Here is a 23,293-nt window from a genome sequence, read left to right as displayed (position 1 = left end):
TGATGAAAAAATGTTAGTGCGAAAGATAAAGATGTGGGCACGAGTGGCCATAACCACTTGTTTGGTTTGGGCCAGATATAAAGATGCTACATGGCAAAACCTCAGCCCACCACATAGACGTATAAAATAATACCTTCTACCACTTTGATGACAGCACATTCCACTGCCAGTGACATAAGGAGTGAAAAGGACAGTTTACAGGTTTTGTTGGACACAAGTGTATATGCAATTTTTGTTTTGTTTACTTTTATTGCGTTCACAGAAAGTAAATTTCAATGCTGCACCAACAGAAAGTAAAAACTTTAGATTATAATTTCCTACTATTGAGGTTAAGAATACCAGAAGGGAAAACATAAAATAAGACTCATCCAATGTGAAAATAAGAATAGACTAATCCATGATAATCAAGATGTTCCTGAAAGGAATTAATATCTGAGTGGATCCAAATTGATCAAAGAAATATACATAAAAGTATATTAATCCAAATTAAAAGCACCAGTTGCAGAGTTTATCATCATAAAGCAATTACTCCATCTCCATAAAGTTAATCAATTAGATTAAAGATCAAACCTTCATGAACGCTTAATAACACTGAATTAGAAACAAAAACTACAACAAAAAAAGTAAGTTAAGAGCCTCAAAATGCTTAATTTTCTTCCTGGTGCTCACTGACAAATTAAAGAGTTGTTTATATGTCCACAGCTTCAATTCTTACCTCCAACTGCTGCTCTGGCTTGTTGTACTTGGATGGTCCTCAAAGCCATTGTTACCTCTCCTCTCTTCCACACCATTACAGTTTTTCACCATCAAGAACACTACTCTTACACCCACTACCACCACTACCATCACTATTCTGATTTTCACCCCTCTTAACCAAAACAAGAGCCAAGTGAAGCTTTTCCTTATTAGCCCTGAATGACCAAACTTGGATTACATCACTATTTCCGAGACCGTTTCTCCGAGCAACCTCACCCCATTGAGTTCTCAACACATACATTTTACTGCTCTTCTTGCCTTGAGCCTTGTTCATGTTCCACTACCTCCAGCATATTGGTCCTTGTTCAAGACTTGGCTCTATCAATGGAACAGTCAAGGTTGCTCCACTCTCAAGCATCTCTATCTCATCATCTTCCAATCGTTCCTTAGGGTATCTTAATTCGTTCGTTGAAAATTTTATTTCGTAACTCGAGGAATTTTAAATGTTTATACCCTTGGTGCATTTCAAATTATACCTAGTGACATTCCAAGTTATGTTTTGACGCTTCTTAAGTCATGCTCTAGAGTTTCTCAAGTTGTTCCTTAGGACATCTCAAGTCGTTCCTTAAGGCATCTCAAGTCTTTCCTTGAGAATTTTAGTTTGTACCTCAAGATATTTTAAATGTTTATACTCTTGGTGAATTTCAAATCGTACCTGGTGACATTTCAAGTCATGTTTTGACACTTCCCAAGTCATATCTTAGAGTTTCTCAAGTCGTTCCTTAGTACATCTCCAGTCGTTCCTTAAGGTATCTCAATTCGTTTGTTGAAAATTTTAGTTCGTAACTCTAGGGATTTTAAATGTTTATACCATTGGTACATTTCAAATTGTACCTACTGACATTCCAAGTCATGTTTTGACGCTTCCCAAGTTATAACTTAGAGTTCGTTCCAGGGAACCGAAAAGAAACAGGTAGGTCCGTTGAAGCCTACCCCAAGCATGTAGCTCTCACAACTTTTTCGGCTATAGAACAATCAGTGTCGACTTGTCTGCAATCTGGGGTTTTGTGAGTTGATCGCCAATGCGTTTAAACGTCCGGAACTAAAGTCGTTCCTTGAAAATTTCAGTTCATACCTCTTGATATTTTAAATGTTTATACCTTTTGTAATTTCAAATTGTACTTAGTGACATTTTAAGTCATATTTTGACGATTCCCAAGTCAAACCTTAGAGTTTCTAAAGTCATTCCTTAGTGCATCTTCAGTCGTTTCTTAGGGCATCTTAATTTGTTCGTTGAAAATTTTATTTCCTAACTCGAGAAATTTTAAATGTTTATACCCTTGGTGCATTTCAAATTATACCTAGTGACATTCCAAGTCATGTTTTGATGCTTCTTAAGTTATGCTCTAGAGTTTCTCAAGTCGTTCCTTAGGGCATCTCAAGTCGTTCCTTAAGGCATCTCAAGTCGTTCTTTGAGAATTTTAGTTCGTACCTCGAGATATTTTAAATATTTATACATTTGGTGCATTTCAAATTCTACCTACTAACATTCTAAGTCATGTTTTAACTCTTCTCAAGTCATACCCTAGAGTTTCTTAAGTCGTTCCTTAGGACATCCCAAGTCGTTACTGGAGAATTTCAGTTCGTACCTCGAAATATTTTAAATGTTTATACTCTTGGTGCATTTCAAATTGTACCTAGTGACATTTCAAGTCATGTTTTGACGCTTCCCAAGTCATACTTTAGAGTTTTTCAAGTCGTTCCTTAAGGCATCTCCAGTTGTTCCTTAAGGCATCTCAATTTATTCGTTGAAAATTTTAGTTTGTAACTCGAGAGATTTTAAATGTTTATACCTTTGGTGCATTTCAAATTGTACCTAGTAACATTCGAAGTCATGTTTTGACGCTTACCAAGTCATACATTAGTACATCTTTAGTCGTTCCTTAGAGCATCTCTAGTCGTTCCTTAGTGCATCTCTAGTCGTTTCTTAGGACATCTCAATTCGTTCGTTGAAAATTTTAGTTCGTAACTCTACAGATTTTAAATGTTTATACCCTTGGTGCATTTCAAATTGTACCTACTGATATTTTAAGTCATGTTTTAATGCTTCTCAAGTCATAACTTAGAGTTTCTCAAGTCGTTTCTTAGGGCATCTCAAGTCGTTCCTTGAGAATTTCATTTCATACCTCGAGGTATTTTAAATGTTTATACCCTTGATGCATTTCAAGTTGTAGCTACTGACATACCAAGTCATATTTTGACACTTCTCAAATCATACTCTAGAGTTTCTCAAGTCGTTCCTTAGGGCATCTCAAGTCTTTTCTTAGGGCATCCTAAGTCGTTTCTTGAGAATTTCAGTTCGTACCTCGAGGTATTCTAAATATTTATACCCTTGGTGCATTTGAAATTGTAGATAGTGACATCTCAAGTCATGTTTTGACGCTTCCCAAGTCATACTCTATTGTTTCTCAAGTCGTTCCTTAGGACATCCTAAGTTGTTCCTTGATAATTTTATTTCGTAACTCGAGGGATTTTAAATGTTTATACCCTTGGTACATTTTAAATTGTACCTAGTGACATTCCAAGTCATGTTTTGACGCTTTCTAAGTCATACCTTAGAGTTTCTCAAGTCATTCATTAGGGCATCTCTAGTCGTTCTTTAGGGCATCTCAATTCGTTAGTTGAAAATTTTAGTTTGTAATTCGAGAAATTTTAAATGTTTATACCCTTGGTGCATTTCAAATTGTACCCACTGACATCTCAAGTCATGTTTTGACACTTCCCAAGTCAAACCTTAGAGTTTCTCCAATTGTTCATTATAGGATCTATAGTCGTTCCTTAGGGCATTTTAATTTATTCCTTAAGAATATCAGTTCGTAACTCGAGAAATTTTAAATGTTTATACCCTTGGTGCATTTCAAATTGTACCTACTGACATTCCAAGTCATGTTTTGACGCTTCCCTAGTCATACCCTAGAGTTTCTAAAGTCGTTCTTTAGGGCATCTTAAGTCATTCTTTAGGGCATCACAACTCATTCTTTGAAAATTTCAATTCGTACTTCGAGATATTTTAAATGTTTTTACCCTTTGTGCATTTCAAATTGTACCTAGTGACATTCCAAGTCATGTTTTAACGCTTCCCAAGTCATATCCTAGAGTTTCTCAAGTCGTTCCTTAGGGCATCTCAAGTCATTCTTTATGGCATCCTAAGTCATTTCTTAAAAATTTCAGTTCGTAACTCGAGATATTTTAAATGTTTATACCCTTAGTGCATTTGAAATTATATCTAATGACATTTCAAGTCATGTTTTGACACTTCTCAAGTCATATCCTAGAATTTCTTAAGTCGTTCCTTAGAATATCTCAAGTCGTTCCATAACGCATCCCAAGTCATTCCTTGAGAATTTCAGTTCGTACCTCAAGGTATTTTAATTACTTATACTTTTGGTACTTTTCAAATTGTACGTAGGGTATCTCAAGTCGTTCTTTAGGATATCCAAAGTCGTTCCTTTAGAATTTCAGTTCGTAGGTCGAGACATTTTATATATTTATACTCTTGATGCATTTCATATTGCATCTAGTGAAATCTCAAATCATGTTTTGATACTTCTAAAGTCATATTCTAGAGTTTCTCAAATCGTTCTTTAGGGCATCCCAAGTTATTCTTTAAGAAATTTCAGTTCGTATCTCGAGGCATTTTTAATATTTATACCTTTCATGCATTTCAAATTGTACCTAGTGACTTCACAAGTTATGTTTTGACGCTTCCTGAGTCATACCCTAGAGTTTCTAACTTGTGTCTTAGGGCATATCAGGTCGTTGCTTAGGGTTTCCCAAATCGTTCTTTGAGATTTCAGTTTGTAGCTCGAGGCATTTTAAATGTTTATATTGTTGATGCATTTCAAATTGTACCAAGTGACATCTCAAGTCATATTTTGACGTTTTCCAAGTCATACTCTAGAGTTTCTCAAGTCGTAACTTAAGGCATCTGAAGTCGTTCTTTAGGGCATCCCATGGTTCTTTAAAAATTTTAGTCCATAGCTCGAGACATTTTAAATGTTTATACATTTAATGTATTTCAAATTGTACCTAGCCAGGCCGTTTGTGCATAAGGTAGGGCTTGGGCCGGGCCATGGCCCAATCCTAAACCATATTTTGGATTATTTCTTTTGTTTATATTTATAAGATTTAATTTATACTTTTAAACAAACAAAGTCTTTGGTTCAAGTTTTATATAGATGGTGTTATGAGTTAATTCATCCTAGGTTCAAATTCCATCATAAGAAAAATAATTACCAAATTAAATACTTTAAGTTTTTTTTTTTTTTAATTACAAGGGACGGGGAGGGTTCGAAGCCGAGTATGTAGGGGAGGCTTTTATCCACAGCCAACTAGGCCAACCCCAATTCACAATTAAATACCAAAGTTGATATTTCCAAAACGCGTTTTTTATCTGTTAGAGGAAAAAATCTGAACCTTGATGTTCTAGTAAGGAGGGCCTCGTCACAAACCCTTCAAACTTCAATTCTTGAAGCACAAGCGTGTCTGTATATCTTTAGTGAAACTTGAGCTGAGGCCCAGCCCTCTCAAACAACATCGACTACAAGGCCCGTACATATGGCCCTTGGTCTTAATGGACTCAAGATGCAGCAAGGCCCCGGCCCGTAACGTAGTTTGACAGTTGGGATGGTTTATGGGCCTTAAGACCACAACACATCCATGATCTAAGAAGTTGTAAATATAATTCGAGCAGAACTTTGAACCCGGCATCATAATGTGATTTGAATAAAATAACTTTAATATTAGAGGTATTAATTATTACTCTAATTTTCTTACAAACTATTATTCTAATTTTTTATTACCAATTAACATGATATATATGGTATGACCGTTTCTTATTTGGTATGTCATTACTACTACTCATAATATAATTATTTTTGAAGACTCTTCTTATTTTTGCTCAACTGACCCCGAACAATTCTTAAGATTTAACAAAATTTAAGAAAATTGAAAGTAAAAAATGGTTTCTTATATTGTGCTTATCACAGGTGTGGAATCTCATTTTTGTCCATGAAAATCATTCCTAGTGCCTCTGAATTGTTGGCATTGTTGGACATATGTAAGCTATTCCTGACTTGTGTCCTTCACCAGCTACAGTTTCATTTTTGGTGCAGGGTTCCAAATCCAGATACTGTCTTAATTATACAGACTCTCCTAAGTGTGTTTTCAGCCAAAAGCCTTCTCCAAAATAACAAGAGGCCGGTTAATTCCATCGAAAACAACACAAATTCCATTAAATTTCAATGTGTTTTTCCTTCAGGTTCCCACAAATACCTGAAGGGAAAACACAAAATAAGACTGATCAAATCTGAAAATAAGGATAGACTAATCCATGATAACAAGATATTATTGAGTAGATACGCCAAACTGATTGATAAAGCCAAGCTTAACATCTTAAGGTCAAAAAAATATACATAAAATCTGTTAATCCAAATTAAAAGTAGTGATTGCAGAGTTTATCATCATAAAGCAATCACTCCATAAAGTTAATCAATTAGATTAAAGATCAAACCTGCATGAGAGCTCATTAACATTGAATTAGAAACAACAACAACAAAAATTGAAGTTAAGAATCTTCCTGGTTCACAGCTTCAGTTCCTACTCCTGCTGCTCTGGCTTGTACTAGTACGTACTACTGCCATTGTTACCTCTCTTTTCTTCCATTACTTAATTGGACACCATCACCATCACCATCACCATCAACAACACTGCTCTTACACCCACTACCATCACTATCCTGGTTATCACCTCTCTTAACCGAAACAAGAGCCAAGTAAAGCTCTCCCTTATTATTCCTGAAGGACCAAACTTGGATTAGATCTTTTAGTTTGAGACCATTGCTCCGAACAACCTGATTCCATTGAGTTCTCAACACATACATTCTACTGCTCTTCTTGCCCTGAGCCTTATCCATGTTCCATCGCCTCAAGCATATCTCTCCCTTCTCAAGATTGGGGTCTATAAATGAAACAGTCAAGGTTTCTTCTCTCTCAAGCCTTTCTACCTCATCATCTTCCAAGAAATTTGATTGGATTTGGTTTACAGGCATTGACAACCGGTTATCGTTCGGATTTACGTCCGTTTTGAACAAGTGCTTCTCTATGACAAACCCCACTTTAGTCCCACCCAAGCTGTCAATCTTTTTCCAGAATTCTTCAGGCAAAGGTTGAGTGGGTGAGTAAGGACTACCAGTTGGTACTATCTTCTTCAGCGTCTTCAAGCCACCCCTGCCTTTCTTGGTATTCTTCTTCTTCAACTCCATCTTCTTATGCGCCTTGAATTCCAAACCCCAATCCTCATCATCATCATCCTTGCTCTTTCTTTTCAAAGTGGCATTCTTTCTTAGAGATTCAATAGCAGAATTCATGAACTTTTCTCCATCACACTTTTCTCTCTTGGGACCTACTTTGAAGAAGGCCTTGTGTTTCATACAACTCTCTTGCTTAGACACCATTAAAGGTCCAACAGGGTATGCCTCAGCCGCCTCAAATTCTCTGTCTACCTCCAAATTTGGTTCTTTCTTGGACGTACCCATCTGGTTCTTGATGATACTCGTCTGCTTCATTAGTTTCTCTTGCTTAAATTTATTGCGAGCAACAGTGGAAACCTCGACCAAAATATCGAAAGGGGACAAACCAGGATCAAATTCCTTGCCCTCAAAGTCTTTCATACTCAAACGTGACATCTTGTCTTCTACTTCGGACCCTTCAACTTCAGAATTGAAAATTGTAATGGAACCAACAATGTTCTTTTACCAAAGTGGCAGAGAACTTTGGGAACCAACTATACTGTTACCAGCGTGAAAGAGAAGAGAAGTACTTTGTTTTTTTATTTGGGGGGAGGGGGGGGGACTAAGTACTTAGGTTATTAGAGCTATTCTCAGCGTGGTTAGGAAAGTAAATGACTACGCTTGGCCCTCAAGTAACAAATCTGTTAAATATTGGGACCCAAGCAGTGGCGAAGCCACATAGGGATCGACCGGGGGGGGGACACAGGCCCCCCTCACCTCTAATGAATTGATTTTTCTTTTCAATTTTATTATTATTTTTGTTAATATATTATGACATATATTTTTTTTTTGCATAAAATATGAAATAATTTCTTGTGTATCATGTGTAAATTCAAGTGAATAATTATATTATTTTTTTTCAATGGTAAAAGTTGATATGTCTTGCTCATTTTATAAAAAAAATGCTTACTCTTATTGGAGATATTTGATGATTAATTACCTTAAGAACAAGTTAATTCTCTTAATTTTTTGTTTGTGAAAGTAATTCTAATTATGTAAAGAAATTCTGACCGGTAATAGATGCCAGGGTTTTGCAATATTTGATTGATCACAATTCTGTATATTTCATTTACTATATATCGCGGATACACCACATAAAATAAAGAATTAACCAAATTTGCCCGATGTACAGGCAATCATAGCAACATTTTTTATACTTGATCCGCGGGGGTTTCCCCCTAGTCCCATGTGTCCATATTCACCTCCCATGAAGGACAAGGTATGGCTTTTTTTATTGTTGTAAATATTTTTTTTTAATTGTGCATTCAAAATAATGAAGTTATCATATAACAATTAAATAAGCTATAGAAACATATAGATGTGTGTTTGGGCTTATTAGAAAACAAAAATGGGCTTCTGTGTGCCATAGTGAAGGTCAATGAAGGCCCATTAGAAAAGTGTGTCATGACCATTTTACCTCAAATAACAAAAGTTTTGGCTCCCAGACTTTTGCTATATGACCATTTTACCCCCAATATACTCTCATGCGACCCCTCCACCTCATTGCCAACCAATGATTTCTCCGACGACCCCCTCTCGCAACACCAGCGACATCGTTGGCCCCAAGTGCGCAGGTTTTGGGAGAGGCGCTCCCTCTTAGTCCAAATTCCGACTGGTGAGGGTGAGGTTAGGGGAGGCAATGGCGAAGACATAGTGGGGCCCTGGGGGCAATGGCGTCAACTGACCCCTATAGCTTTCTTTTTTTTAATGATATTGAAAATTTTTTTTTGTTAGAATATGTTGACCAGTCCAGCTACTATGAGGGACAACATATCCACAAGTAAGGGTTCAATTACATATGCTAATTAATAAGTCCACAAAATTGTGCAATATTTTTGAACACTTTAAATGTGATTTTGTAAAGAAAAAAGAGTTATCATTAATAACTTTTACATGATAAGTTTGTCATAATAAACTTAATTTTCTAACTTATGATAATAATATATAAATTTGTGTCTCAATGAGCTAGCATAAAAACTACTAATGTAAGTGTTTTAAAAAAACACTATTAATGTAAAGAAAAAATGATCGAGTTGATATGAATAATTCATTATTGGTATATATATATATATCTATCTATTTAAGATATTGGAAGAAATTAAAAGAAACCATTGTTAATATACTAGTAGTTTTTTTTTTGTCGAATATACTAGGAGTTAAAACTCACCCCGAATGAGTAAAGTTCCTAACTACGCCACTGGAGCCAAGTCTTTAGATTCTTTCAAAACTAGGTTTACATTTACAATCATAGGGAAATCTAAAAGAAAAAGGAAATAAGGAATGTAGGAAAGTGATATAAAATTACCAAAGCTTATATTTCATCTGTTTAGGGTCAGTCCAGTTAGTCTCTCACTCGATGGTAATTAATTATCTCTCTCTCTCTCTCTCTCTCTCTCTCTCTCTCTCTCTCTCTCTCTCTCTCTCTCTCTCTCTCTCTCTCTCTCTCTCTCTCTCTCTCTCTCTCGTTTACAATGATAAAATAAGGAAATTTTCATGAAGTAACTTGGTTTAGTGTCTTATAAATGTTTTAATCCTCCCACAAAAAAGTTTACAATTTTTATAAATTTAAAACTTTTGATAGTGGTCAAGTTGGTCGAAATATTTTTATAAATATTATCTCTCTTAGCATTACTGATGATCAGTAATTTCATCTCAAGTTCTCAACCACTATCAAAAGAAAGAAGGGTGATTTAATCTAAAAATTACCGAATGTGTGAAAATTATAATATGGGAATTACTTAGGTCATGAGATTTGAGAACCTTTTCATCCTCAATACCAATAATTTTATAACGTGTTAATACCTTTAAAAAATAATAACAATTATTAAATTATGAGATAAACTTATTTAAAAGAAATGACATGTGTTATAAGATTATTGGTATTGAAAATGAAAAGATCCTCAAATTTCAGGACCCAAGAATTTCCCCTTGTTTTTTTCCAAAGAAGTCAACAAAATTTGCAATGAATTAAAATAGGTTATTTCATAAAATTTCACACAAAAAATTCCTGAATCAGAAACATGTTTATAACATAAATAAGAGCCCCGCTCTGCATCAATGTAAAGAATAAAACTGATCAGCAAAAGCTACCATCTTTTGCAATATTCTATTTTTTGCCAACTGTAGACAAATTTGACAACTAATTTGAATCAACTTCATCATCCCCCCACCCCCCCCCCCCCCCAACGACCACCCCTCCCTCTTTTCAATTTTTTATGCTATACAAACAAAAATCCTAAAATCCAGCTATCTAGTAAATATATGTTGTAAGAATCCTCGGAGTCATACAACATAACCAGGGAAAAAGGAAAAACGCTAGTTTTATGGAGCATTTAAAATATATATAAAAATAAAAATAATAGAAAGAACAGAAAAGAAGTATCTCAGAGACTCAGACCCAAAAAAATAAGAAGAACAAAAGTATCAACAATATAGGGTGGAAAACAAAAGACCATTATTTTAATTTTTTGTACATTAGTAGTCCTAATTAGGACTTCTAGATCTTCATTCCCTATCTGCATGCAGCAATCTACGTACAAAAGACTCAGAAAGCATATTGATGTTATCTTAAAGAAGTGGGTGGCAATGACGACAACCAAGCAGAATCAGAAAAGCATACCATGTCCAAATTTCGAGCAAAACCCAGTTCGTAGAAAATGGTTGCAAAGCAGGACTATCAAATACAAAACCAGCAAAAGGGAAACTCCAACAGAAGTTCATGCTACCAAGCCAAGGGCTGGAAGGAAAACAATATTATGCAGGGGTATGAACACCAAAGCTCAAGGGGCCGAAAAACCATATTTTAATTTTATTTCCTTGGTGAAACGAGAGGCCACAGAAAATAGGATGAGCAGAATTAACTTAAATGCAATAAAAGAAAAAAAAAAAACATGGATATAGAAATTGTCTCAATGTGTACTTTCAGGAGAATGATGTATCCGACTTAAAATTACCGAATCAGACTCATTAGACCCAGACATCAAAGCCTCACAAGCCTTGGCAGAACCATCTGGTTTTAATAAAGGACCACTTATTGCATCAACAGCCGCACCTTCCTTAGCATGATAAATAGAATTATCATCTTCAGCCTTGCTAAGAACATTCAAGTCGTTTCCAACAGTAGGTAAAGTGGTGGTAAGAGATACTTTAGTATCAAGTGATGAGAAGCCCTCAGCATCGCCAACCTCTAATTTCACCTCCTCAGAAAATAATAAATCTATTTCCCCCCCATTTAAAATTGTTTGAGGCTCTCCTGGGCTGCTTCCACTAAAATCTTTAACTGGCATTTCCAACTTAGGAGAAGTGAGACAGGTGTGATTCTGCACCTCATGACTGGGAGTTGAAACCAGCTCCTCAAGTTTCTCATCAGCATTATCATTATCAGTCAAAACATTCTTCTGATCTAAACTTGAAAGTGGTGGAGCATCTTCCATTTCTTCATCAGAATTTGGGACTAACTCCTCTACTTTCTCCACATCACAAAGGATTTTTGATTCCATATTCTCCTGATTAGATGCTAAAATAATATCCAATGTTCCTCCAGCAACAAATGGCATGCCTCTTATTTCCATCCTCTGCTTCTTGTAAAGATCCATAACCTTCTGCAAGTCAGAAGACAATATGTCAACCAATAGGATTCATAATTACCACATACAAATAATACCTAACAACTTCATAAACATGATCAATTTAGTATATTTGAAGTTCAGGGTAACTTCGATGACCGATTCAGTACTGATGCACCATTGACCAATCAGAAAAAAGTAAATGTCATAGTAGAACCAAGAATGAGAACATGGAAGTAAACATATAGTAATCCACAGGGTAATCTAGAAGAGAACAAAATAGCAAAACAAAGCGATGCATGCCTCTTAAAAAGCCAGCAACACAACAATACGATGTGCAATCATACCAGTACTTGGAGTTGGAGCCCCAAGATGCATGCCAGTAATTACAAACAAATACAAATATATGTCTAATTTAAGCAAAGACTAACAAGATATCTATATATAGCAAGTGTTTAAATTTATCATTCATCGTAAAGCATACCTGAAAGACAGAATCCTTTAAAGGAGGAAAGAGTGAGGAAGTCAACAAGGTTTTGGATGATCGCAATCCTGCCCTTGCACCCTGTGACATTAGGAGACAAGATGCAAAGATGCAATAACAATCAGACTAGATACTAAAATAAAAACAAACAGTAAGACTAGATACTAGAAAGAAAATAACATTGGACAAAGGTTTGCCAAAAAAAAAATCTGCACCTCCAAAATTGTGTGCATGGTAGCATCTTCATCAACAGTTGGGCTCCCTTCTGTATCAAGTATACTCATACATTGGCTATACAACTCAGGACGAGCAAGTTCTGCTGAAATGTCAAGTTTGGAAAGATAATAATTTCTTAAACATGGGGCATTATCCCTTGGCGATTTAGAGCGATCAGGTGACTTCTCATGACTAGGTTTAGGAATAGACTCCTTTAAAGGAGAAGTTACAATGGACCCCATTTCAACAGTTTTAGCATGAACCCCAAGATCCAGGTTATCTTCCGGATGACACATCTGACCTATCTGCCCAGCCACAGCATCATCCACAAGGGCCTGCACTGTATAATCATCTTTGTGAGATGGGGAGGGCAACTCCCTTTTCACATCATTGTTATGTACTTTCCATGTGTCCGCACTAGATTCCCAACCCCGAGCATTCATTGGATGCCTGTTCTGATCCCATTCAGCCCCGCCATACATGTGAGGCTCATCCCTAAAGGCACCATTACTCCCATCCCATAGATGCAAGTGAGAAGGACCCGTACCATCCATCATATTCTGCCACCCAAGTGGGCGCAAGTGACTGGGAAATCTATCAGCATCAGGAATATGATAAGGCATCCCAGAGTGGTTAATTTCGATTGAAGGTCTAACACCAAAAATTGGTGGAGCCGGAAACTGTGGCAGCATCCCTTGAAAGCCACCATGAGGTGCTCCATGTTGGAAATGCATGAAGCCATTTGGAACTGGTGAAGTCCAGTTTGGGACACCCCTCCATGCATTACCATGCCCTCGAACCATATTGGGATCACTACTCCTTCTGTAACGTGCATTCGAGTTAACTCTACCATCATCATCCAGTGAACCAACAAAAGAAGGGCTGTCCACTCCGGCCCTGAAAGAGGGATGTGGAGGAAACAAAGAAGATAAATTACTCTGACTACTTCTGTTGTGAGCTGACGAATCAGCTTGAGATGATTCATCCACCAAAGGCTTCTCTGATGGTAAGTCCCGGCTCAGTCTATCCTCAGTATTAGAGAAATCTCTATTATCAATGGAAGCACTGCTTCTCCGACCTGTTTCTTCAATGTCAAGATTCCGTCTGACACCAGTTCTGTTCATATACCTACGGTCCATACTTGATGATGAAGGAGATCTTTCTATCAAGGGCAGGGGTGAAGCCTTAGAACTTGAAGACTTTTCATTTGACAGATCCCCCAAATGGCCTTCATCCACTTTAATGGGTTTCTCCATGGATCTGTACTTGGAACCTCTTTCTGAAACTCCAGAGAGACCAGATACATCTCGGGGAGGAATTGCTTTGGACCTCTGCTCCCCCACAGAATCCCTATACTTCAAATCTTCTGGATTTAGATACCTTGTAACAGGAGAAAAGTGATGCAAATTATTATGGAATACAACAAATAACAATACCTCCAAAAATAAAATTGTAAAACAAAATTATAAACTTTCCTTTTCAACCATTAAAATCTTGACTCATGGATTAAAGTTACTTTAACTCGATTATAAATAGCATCTTATTTCATAATACCCACAAGATCCCAAGCTGCGCATTATGAGATCATATAGAAGTTTCTGTGCACCTTATCCTCCCAGCTTGAAACTCAGGCTTATATATATCATCAATTACGACATTATATAATATACATATATATATATATATATGTGCAGATGTAATGAGAACACCTTGCAAAAAAAGGGAATCCAATATTCTGGTAGTTTCTCTCATAAGAATACATTATGAGGTAAAATCTCCAAAAATTATTTATCCTAACAACTGCTCTGCATGGATATATAATAAGGTTCTATGTGTAACCAAAATTAAATCTTAATAAAAGTAAAAGAAGCAACATCCACTCACTGATAGATGCAAAAAAATCTGAAAAACATGATATGTGAATCCGCATTAACGCCAACTTTAATCACATTTTTCCAAATATGTACAGAATGCTAAAAAACAAAAAGAAAAAGAAAGAACTACCTGTACTCATCCATGCCAACATGTGAATTAGAACTGGGAGAAGTCCTCCGCTTATGGCTGCTCAATATAGTGTCTACATAAGCTTGTCGGGACTGAGATCTTCCCTTATTAACATCTGACTCAACTCTATCACCGCTTGATGACTTCTTTTCCAAGTCAGAATATCGAGCTTTGATAACTCTAGATTTAGTATCACTACAATCATCACGATCATCTGGAGATCTTCTCTTTCCCCTGCTACTATCTTTGTATCTCATGCTGCGATCATCAAGATGTGACCCATCATAATCCCGGTCATAATCACGATCGCGATCTCGATCACCTTCCCTGTCACGTTCTCGCCCACGGTCACGGTCACGATCCCCATCCCGATCTCGCTCACGATCCCAATCCCAATCACGATCATAATCACGATCACGGTCACGGTCACGACCATGATCCCACCCATGTTCACGTTCACGGTCATGGTAGCGGTCACGATCACGAACATGATATGAGTCACGGTCCCGATTGCGATCACGATCACGGTCATTCTCTCCTTTGCGCTCACCATCCTGAAGCTTGGATCTCTTCTGCTGCATTTCCGTCACATCTTTTTCATCCCTTGAATGCTTATCGTCAGACTTGCTGCTAGGATGATCTTTTGTAGGGCGCTCATCTCTTTGTTTGTCATCTCGGTGCTTATTGTCCCTATCCATGTCCTCCCGATACTTCTCTTTGTATCTCTCATCCTTGCGCTTCTCATCTTTCTGCCTGCCATCCCTGCCAGAATCATCCCTAGAAGATAATCGCCCATCATTGATGTCTTCCACATCATCTACATGCTTATCCCCATCACCAGAATCACCTCTCCTTTTCCTCATTCGTCTCTCAAGATGATTCTCTGATTCAGGACTTTCCAACTCATCCCGTACATTTAAATCTGCAACACCATAGATTAAGACATAAATATTGTTACAAAATGAGGTTGTGCTCACAAAATGTAATTCTATATAACAAAGTCATGTGCAGATCTTACTACTTACAAAGTGTGCAGATCTTTACCACTAACAAAGTCATGTACAGATCTTACTACTAACAAAGTCATGTACAGATCTTACTACTAACAAAGTCATGTACAGATCTTACTACAGAATATTGGGTTAGGGGAAGCACAAACCTGACTTAAACTACTTTTTCCATCTTCATGAGAACAAACGACCATTCAGATAATCCACAAGACAACCGAAACCATCATAATGATAAAGCTAGTAATCACTCTGAAATTAGTGAAAATTAAGGAAAACAGCTAAACCTCCAAACATCTCAAGAGTATGTATCAACCCCGCCTCAGTTCACATATGGAGTTCAAAAAATGTCAAAAAGTAAGAGAATGGAGGTTAATTGTGCCGACTCAGTTGACATAACACCTTCTGCACTATCATATGTCTCACTAGAACCATCATATGTTTGAAATGAGTGTAATCTATTCACAGATATTTATTCTCTAAATCTAGAGTTGAAACAGCCGCATCAAGTTAACCAATGAATGTTTGCCAACTCATATGTCAGACAGCCACACTCAACCATAAGCTGTCACATAGCTCTGTCCAACATGGCACTTCGTTGTTAGTTTCCCAAGATGACAATTTTAATTGAGTTTGCATCCAGTGTGAATTTGGCAAGTAGAAACATAAATCCTGAGCATACCGAACAAGGACAAATTGCCATAATAAGCCTAAGGTATTCAAGTGACTAATAAATTAATAATGACAACGAATGTAATTCTTTATATAAAAAGACCGTAGTGGGTCCCACAACTAATCTGGATAGCAGCATCCATTATACATGAAATATTACAATGGGCCGCTCTAGTAGCAACACTTTTATATTCATCCACTCAACTTCGATCTGTATATATCCAAATAATATTATGGAAAAAAAATTAAGATCTATAAACAAATTTTCACACATTAAGGATTGTGACCTGATTTTAAAAGTGTGTCGGTCTGTCTGTCTGTTGTGTTTAATGAGAAGACAATTGGAGTTTAAATTTCCACTAATTGTCACTCATATTTACCATATACAATAAATATAAATCTAAGCTTAAGGAGATTTTCCCCTTCAAAAATCATCTATATTTGACTTCAAACAAATTGATTTTTTTTTTTCTCTCAAATTGTTTTGCTGGTCCAATATTTCATGCTATTTTTTTTCATATCATCTAATCCCCAATCCCAATGGAGAGTTCAATATCCAACTAAATTTCTAAGAAATCTCCCAAACAGAGCATTAGTTATTCAAAAATCAGGCAAATGTTCTAACAAAGAATACCATGAAAAAAAAAATCACATGATGCAAATTCGCAGCCACTGTATGCCAATCTAATTTTTGAAAATATATATATATATATATATTCACAACCAATGAGGATTGACATAACATATTCATTAAATGCAATCCGTATAAAATTAGTCAGACAAAACTCATTATAAATTACAAAACTTCAATTCAGAAGGCACAGTCTGAAACAACACATTTTTCATTCCAAACAACTACATCCGGCTACCCAGAAAACTTCCGTATGCTGTTTTTAATTCGCTTTGCCTATTTGAAAGAAATTCCTTATCCTCTATCAAATTTGATTTTCACACAAATAAGAGCTACAGCCATAAAATTCAAACTTAGGCCACCTTAATTTATTCAAAAATTGACATTCTAATTTCACTTGGACAAATATTACAATACAAACAAACCTCCCCCATGCTATCACATTTTACATTCTCATCCCACATTATGATTTGATAAAATTAGGGATATACCCACAGTCCTTAATCACTGATTGAGTGATATAAAATGGACGATACAAAGGTTACTCAGACACAGAGACTACGACTAGTTCTGTCTGTTAGAGTTTCAATATAATTATAGTTCAAATTTAAAAGGATAAATTATTACAGTCAAATAAAAGAAAAGATTACATAACTAACCAAACTCAAGATGGATCAATTGCAACATTATGAAATTCACGACAAGTGTCCTACATTTAAGGATGGGGTAGAAAATGGACAGAAAAAAGAAGAAAGATAAAAAAGACCGAAGAGAATGGCAATAAACGCAACAAGAAAAACATAAACACAGGAATAGCCGCCCCTCCCAAAAAAAAAAGAAAGATAAAACTAAATAAAATAAACCATACTCTACGAAACGGAATGAAGGTCAGCAGCTTAGAAATTAGCAACATTATCTCTAACCCAGAAAGAGGGGGAAAAACCAAAAGCATGTATCCTTATACAATTATTTACCCGTGAAAAGTCACCAAAATTCCATACAATCACATACATTACACAATTACTACCAAACCCATTCAGTTACCTTACCAGTATTTTCATTGCCTTGCTTCGCAGCCACACGTTGTTCATCGCTACTAACCAATCTCTCACTTCTCCCATCTTTACCTTTCTTTTCTCTCTCCCTTTCCCTTTCCCTTTCCTTCTCCCTCTCTACTCCACCACCTTCTCTGGCCTCCTTTCGACTCGAATCCTTATCCCTATCTCTATGTTTCCCTTCACTCTTTCCACTACTACTAGTACTCTTTTTCAACTCACCACCCTCTCCATACATTTCCACATTCTCATCTCTTTTCTTACTCTTTGAATCCCCCGAAGCCTTGACTGACTTCTTTGACACCTCACTGCTTCCTCTGTGATCATCCTCGCCGCCGTTCCACCTATCGCTCCCTCCGTCATCAACCCTCTCCTTGCGCCGCTTAGTCAATACTACATCCTCAGAATACTCCCCATTTCCGGAGCCACCATACGAGTCCTTCCCGTCCTTCAAATCGAGCTTCCGCTTCTCACTCGAGCCTGAATCCTTCGAAGCCCTAACTCCACCACTCTCTTCCTTGCTCTTTCGATCCTTTATGCTCGAATCCTTCTCTGAATCCGAATACTCCCTTGCATCCCTCGAACTATGCTTGCTTGATTTGTGCCTTGAACTCCTCGGCATCACTGCGAAACACTCAAAACCCTAATCTCGAACGCCGAAAGGTATCAAATCCTCTAAATTCAAAACAAAAAACCCTAATTTCTTCGAACAAAATTTGGGCTCCGCAATCGAATACTGAAACCCTAATTCGAATCGCCGAGATACACTCAGTGCTCAGATTGGAGATTGGAACCCTAATTGCAAGGAAGCCGAATACTCAAATAAGCAATATTGAAAACCCTAATTGTCAAAAAAGTATTCACTACTTTCAGGGTTAAGGCAAGTAACTGCATATAAACCTAATCAGACGGGTAGAGTAGCCGGCGGTCGGAACCGAAGAGAACGGATCGCCGGGGACTGGCAAAGTGGGTGGGTGTGAGATTGGGATCGAAGATGGTGAAAATTACGCCTGAGCCAAACAGAGATTTGGCGTCGGCTGGGGATAAATGTGAGAAAACATGTGCTGTAACAGAGAGAGGGAGAGGGAGAAAGAGAGCGAAGACGCGAGGCCTTTGTTCTTTTGTTTATCGGATTCGAAGAGTTAATGAGACTCGGAGGCGACTTGGTGGACAATTTGTGTTTTATGTGACACGATTGCCCTTGGGATTTTGGGTTTATTGCCGATTCCCTTTAGGATTTGGTGGACAATATGGAGGTAGATTGATTTTAACTACTAAATTTCAATAATTTTTTAATTTATGTATCAAAATTAAATAGAATTTTAAATTCAGTATTAGTTAAAAAGTCAAATAAAATAATAAAGTAAAAGATATTAAAATTTATAAATATTACATTACATGCCACTATAATAAAAAAATAAAAATAAAATTATATCACAAATATAACATTAATTTATACTATATTGTATTAAAAAAAAAAAAACAATCCAGTCACAATTTAACTGTGACTATCTTGGTAAATTGAAAGAGACAACCCACACCATTATACTATATATTATTTTGAATAAAAGTATTGTTTTGACCTCTATTTATACTATATTGTAGTATAATTTCTCTAAAAAAATTCAATTAAGTCACAATTTAACTGTGACTGTCTCACAACTTAGATGTGACTGTCGTACAGTCACAACTAAATGTGAAGTTGAGACTACATTAGCAAATTTTCAAGATAGTATAAAATAAGGGTGGACATAATAACCGACGCACCGAAACACCGAATCAAACCAATCGAATAAAACCGAAAATATACCAAGTTGACCAAAAAAGTCAACACCGTAAATAAAACCGAACCAAACCGTATATGGATGGTTCCGGTTCTGATTTCATGCTCACTTTGCTCGAACCAACCCAAACCGCACCATGTAATTTTTAAAAAATATAATTATATATTTTTATGCACATTTTATACATTTTTGTACACATTTTTATACACATTTTATACATTTTTTTAGACCCTAAATATATTTTATATAACCCTATAAGTTTAATATTCTATATATATATAATAATATTTTAGTATATAATTTTAGTTATATCTTATATAATAAAATTAGTATATTCTATTTCTATATACTATATAGTCTATAATCTATATAATAATGTTTTATGTATATAGAGTTATATATAAACTTAGTATATAACTATATAGTTAATAATTTAGTATATAGTTGTATACATACTACAGTAGTTATATATAACTATATAAGTAATATATAGTTATAGTAGTATACTAGTATATACTATAGTAGTATATAGTTATATATATACTATACTCATTACTCTATAGTAATATATAATCTTATATATAGTTATAATTTATAACTTAAGCAGGTTGTATTTATTTTAAAATTTTAAGTACTAAGCAAGTTAAAGTTTAAAGTTGTATTTGTATTTGTTTAATTGGTAGAATGGTAGTTCAAAAACCCAATTGTGTGGCCAAAAAGTTCAAAAACGAAATGTGAGTACCAACAAAATAATTGGGCTTAAGCCTAAACCGTGCACGTTACACCATACCAAACCGTCCTTGCAATGGTTTGGTTTGGTTTGGTTTTTCCCCACTTTATCATGTTCACAATACCGAACCACACCAATAGAATACTTCTGGCGCGGTGCATGGTTCTCAGGGTGAACTGAGCCGAACCGCACCGTGCTCACCCCTACTATAAAAGCCTCAAGGGCAATTTTGTCAAAACCTTATAAATTTTAACTAACACTCATCTATGTGGGCTAAAGAAGAACAAAAATGTCAAATGGAAAAAACTCAAATCAAATGGGCCAACATATTTGTGACTTAATCTAAAAAAATACATTTAAATTTGGTAGTTCAATTGAAATATTATATAGTCTTCATGTTATACAAAAAAATTATTGAGATTTGGTATTCAATCCTAATTTTCTAAAAATATATTTATCTGTTTCTTAAAATTTTAAACAAATTCCCTTTAGGATTTGGGCCCTTACATTTCAAACAAATTAAAAAACAAAAATTCCTACCCCTCCCATTCTGAAAAAATAATAATAATAATGAGGAAATAAAAATAATTTGAACCAATAACAGAGTAATTTCATTAAATGAAAATAGTAAAGGAATGATTTTTTAGTTTAAATAGAGTAATTCTTAATATTTAGACTGAGATCCTAAATTAATTGGTAATGTAAAATTAATTTATATAATAAAACAGAACGATTATTTAATTATCTCCGAGTTCGAATGATTAAGATTGTTTCGACTTAAATTCAATGGTCGGTTATCTATTTTCTAAATTTACTTTCTCGCCCATAAGAATTTATTTATCACCTGTTTTTTCTTAATTAATTGTCGCATCCCTCTCCATAATTAATTTTTTTAAATTTATTTTTCGTTATCTATTAAATTGATTACGTTTATCAAAATATCAGTGTTTGCGCCAAAAAAAAGCTTTTTTGCATTCGCGAAAGCGAGTGTGGAAAGACTAACTATATAATAAACCAACTAATAATTATTGGTCATTTGAGAGATTACATATTCGAATATTTCATCTCCCACATAAAAAAAATAAGAATAATGTTATACTTACTCATTCTTATATCACATTTTTATATCATCGATCTTATGTGTCATTATTTTACTGGACAAGGTTTTTCTTTTTCTTTTTGAATTTTTGTTTTTATTTTTTAGTGTCTAATGTATGAATGTCATGTAAATTACCACATAAAGTGGTATGAAATTATGATATAAAAACGTGGGATGTCTAATACTATTAAAAAAATAATAATTATGAAATGTACCTACTACGCTTTTATATAATACATGAATGTATTGGAATGGCCTATTGGCCAAAGATCACAAATCATGTCACAACTTGGCCTACGATTCAATTTTTTTTGTAATGGTAACAAATGATGTTGAAACTACAATAATTTATAAATTACATATAGTTTAATAAGGAATATAATAGATGATTCAACCGTATATTTTGTAAGAATATGTTTGTACCACTACTACATGTAACAGAGTGTGCATGGCATTTACAGTACTATTGTTCCATTTAACGTAACATCTATTTGTAACTACATTTGTGCCATAAATCATAAATCTTAGATTTATAAATCCCCTCATGTATCCTGAACTATACCATACTAAATTCAAAAGAAACATGTGTTTGATTACCCTTATATATGTGACTTATCAGGAATCACAAAAATAAAAAATGCTAGCTAGAAACTAAATATTAGAAAATTTTAAAATCCCTAACACATGCTTTTATACACACAAAATATATTTAAAAATTTATTGATAGTTATGTAAGAGATTAATGAATGAAATATATAACTAATGTATGTTTGGTCTCAATATATATATATATATATATAACGAATACAGATCTTAAATATAGCTGTAGAGAAGAATTTCACGAAATTTGAAAAGAAATAAAGCAGAATTATGTTAAACAGAAGAATTCATATGTATACAAATAATAGAAGAACTGATGGAGAAATTTAAATAAAAAATGATAGAGAATAAAGAGGGAAAAGTAAAAAGATAAGTAGAAACAAAATAGAATGGTAAGGGAATGATGATCCGATAATTGGATGATTACGTTTACAAATCCAATCAGGGGTTGGCACCTTAACGAAAGTGGTAAATTTAAATATTTAATAGAGAGAGAAGGATTGAATGCATGTGTGGCTTTCATAGTTCCATCTAACTTTGGTGTACTTGCATAGAGTTGGTGCCTTTTTCCTATCTCGGACAAAGATGGACAGTTAGACACCATGTACGGTGGAACAGTACTAGAAAAATCGAAGCACTGTCCTAATGGTCGTTTAGGACACATCTGGTTGCAACTATTTTGGTAGCTTTGAAGTTTGAACTCAAAGGAGACTTGAACTAGGTACACACGCACAGCCAAGGCAACAGCTGTACGTTGCCCTCCCACAAATCAGATTACTTCACCACCAGCCTACTTGAATGTCGAAAAACGACCCCAACTGCACACACAACAAGTCTAAGCCTTTTAACACCAACCCAAATACAAATGGCTGTTAATGTGTTCTCTTTTTGGTTGGATATCTAATCCTTCGTAATTCCTAAACCAATAAGTCTATTGTAGTATATCGGTATTGGAAAATTATTATACATGATCGTAATATTATATAACGTGATGACATGATGTGTACAATTTTAATAATATTTTTTAGAGTTTAAGGTTTTAGAAATTAAACATTTTACATGTATTACAATTTAAGTAGATTAATAACATCATATCATCATGTCACGTGATGTTACGATTACACACAATAATTTATGAGATTAGAAAACCTAAGTGATGCAACTGCCTCACTCTCTTTAAGTGTTGTGGCCCCAAATTTTATACAACTTCATATATTATATGTTACACTTACAAATAAATAATTACCGCAATTAAAATTATATGAATGTATATGAAGAGTTGAGTTTTTGTATGATTTGTCTCCAAATATCATAATCCACTTTGCTGATATAAAGGGTGGAGACTTGATTTTACCCAAAAATGGCCATTGACCCCACTACATTGATCATTTGATGGCCTAA

At 35.2% G+C, this 23,293-nt stretch overlaps 1 protein-coding gene across 3 annotated transcripts; it reads right to left on the bottom strand.

The window, feature by feature from the left end:
* Positions 1–10,809: 10,809 nt before the first annotated feature.
* Positions 10,810–18,818, bottom strand: LOC147289245 (LOW protein: zinc finger CCCH domain protein). 3 transcript variants are annotated; one of them, XM_086237417.1, is made up of 5 exons: positions 17,674–18,818; positions 14,315–15,236; positions 12,310–13,690; positions 12,095–12,175; positions 10,810–11,646 (listed from the first exon to the last, which is right to left on the bottom strand). In XM_086237417.1, the coding sequence occupies exons 1-5, from the start codon at positions 18,299–18,301 to the stop codon at positions 10,954–10,956; spliced, it is 3,705 nt and encodes a 1,234-aa protein (XP_086093543.1). In that variant the 5' UTR covers positions 18,302–18,818; the 3' UTR covers positions 10,810–10,953. The 3 variants fall into 3 exon arrangements, with proteins under 3 accessions (XP_086093543.1, XP_086093544.1, XP_086093545.1); XM_086237418.1 differs by having other exon boundaries at positions 17,669–17,781; XM_086237419.1 differs by lacking the exon at positions 17,674–18,818 and adding an exon at positions 15,474–16,192.
* Between the last annotated feature and the right edge of the window lie 4,475 nt (positions 18,819–23,293).

This window comes from Dryas octopetala, chromosome 3 (genome assembly GCF_963921425.1).
Source record: "Dryas octopetala chromosome 3, drDryOcto1.1, whole genome shotgun sequence".
NCBI classification, from domain to species: domain Eukaryota; kingdom Viridiplantae; phylum Streptophyta; class Magnoliopsida; order Rosales; family Rosaceae; genus Dryas; species Dryas octopetala.
The sequence above is the reverse complement of the archived record's forward strand: the minus strand, read 5'-3'. Positions and strand labels throughout refer to the sequence as shown.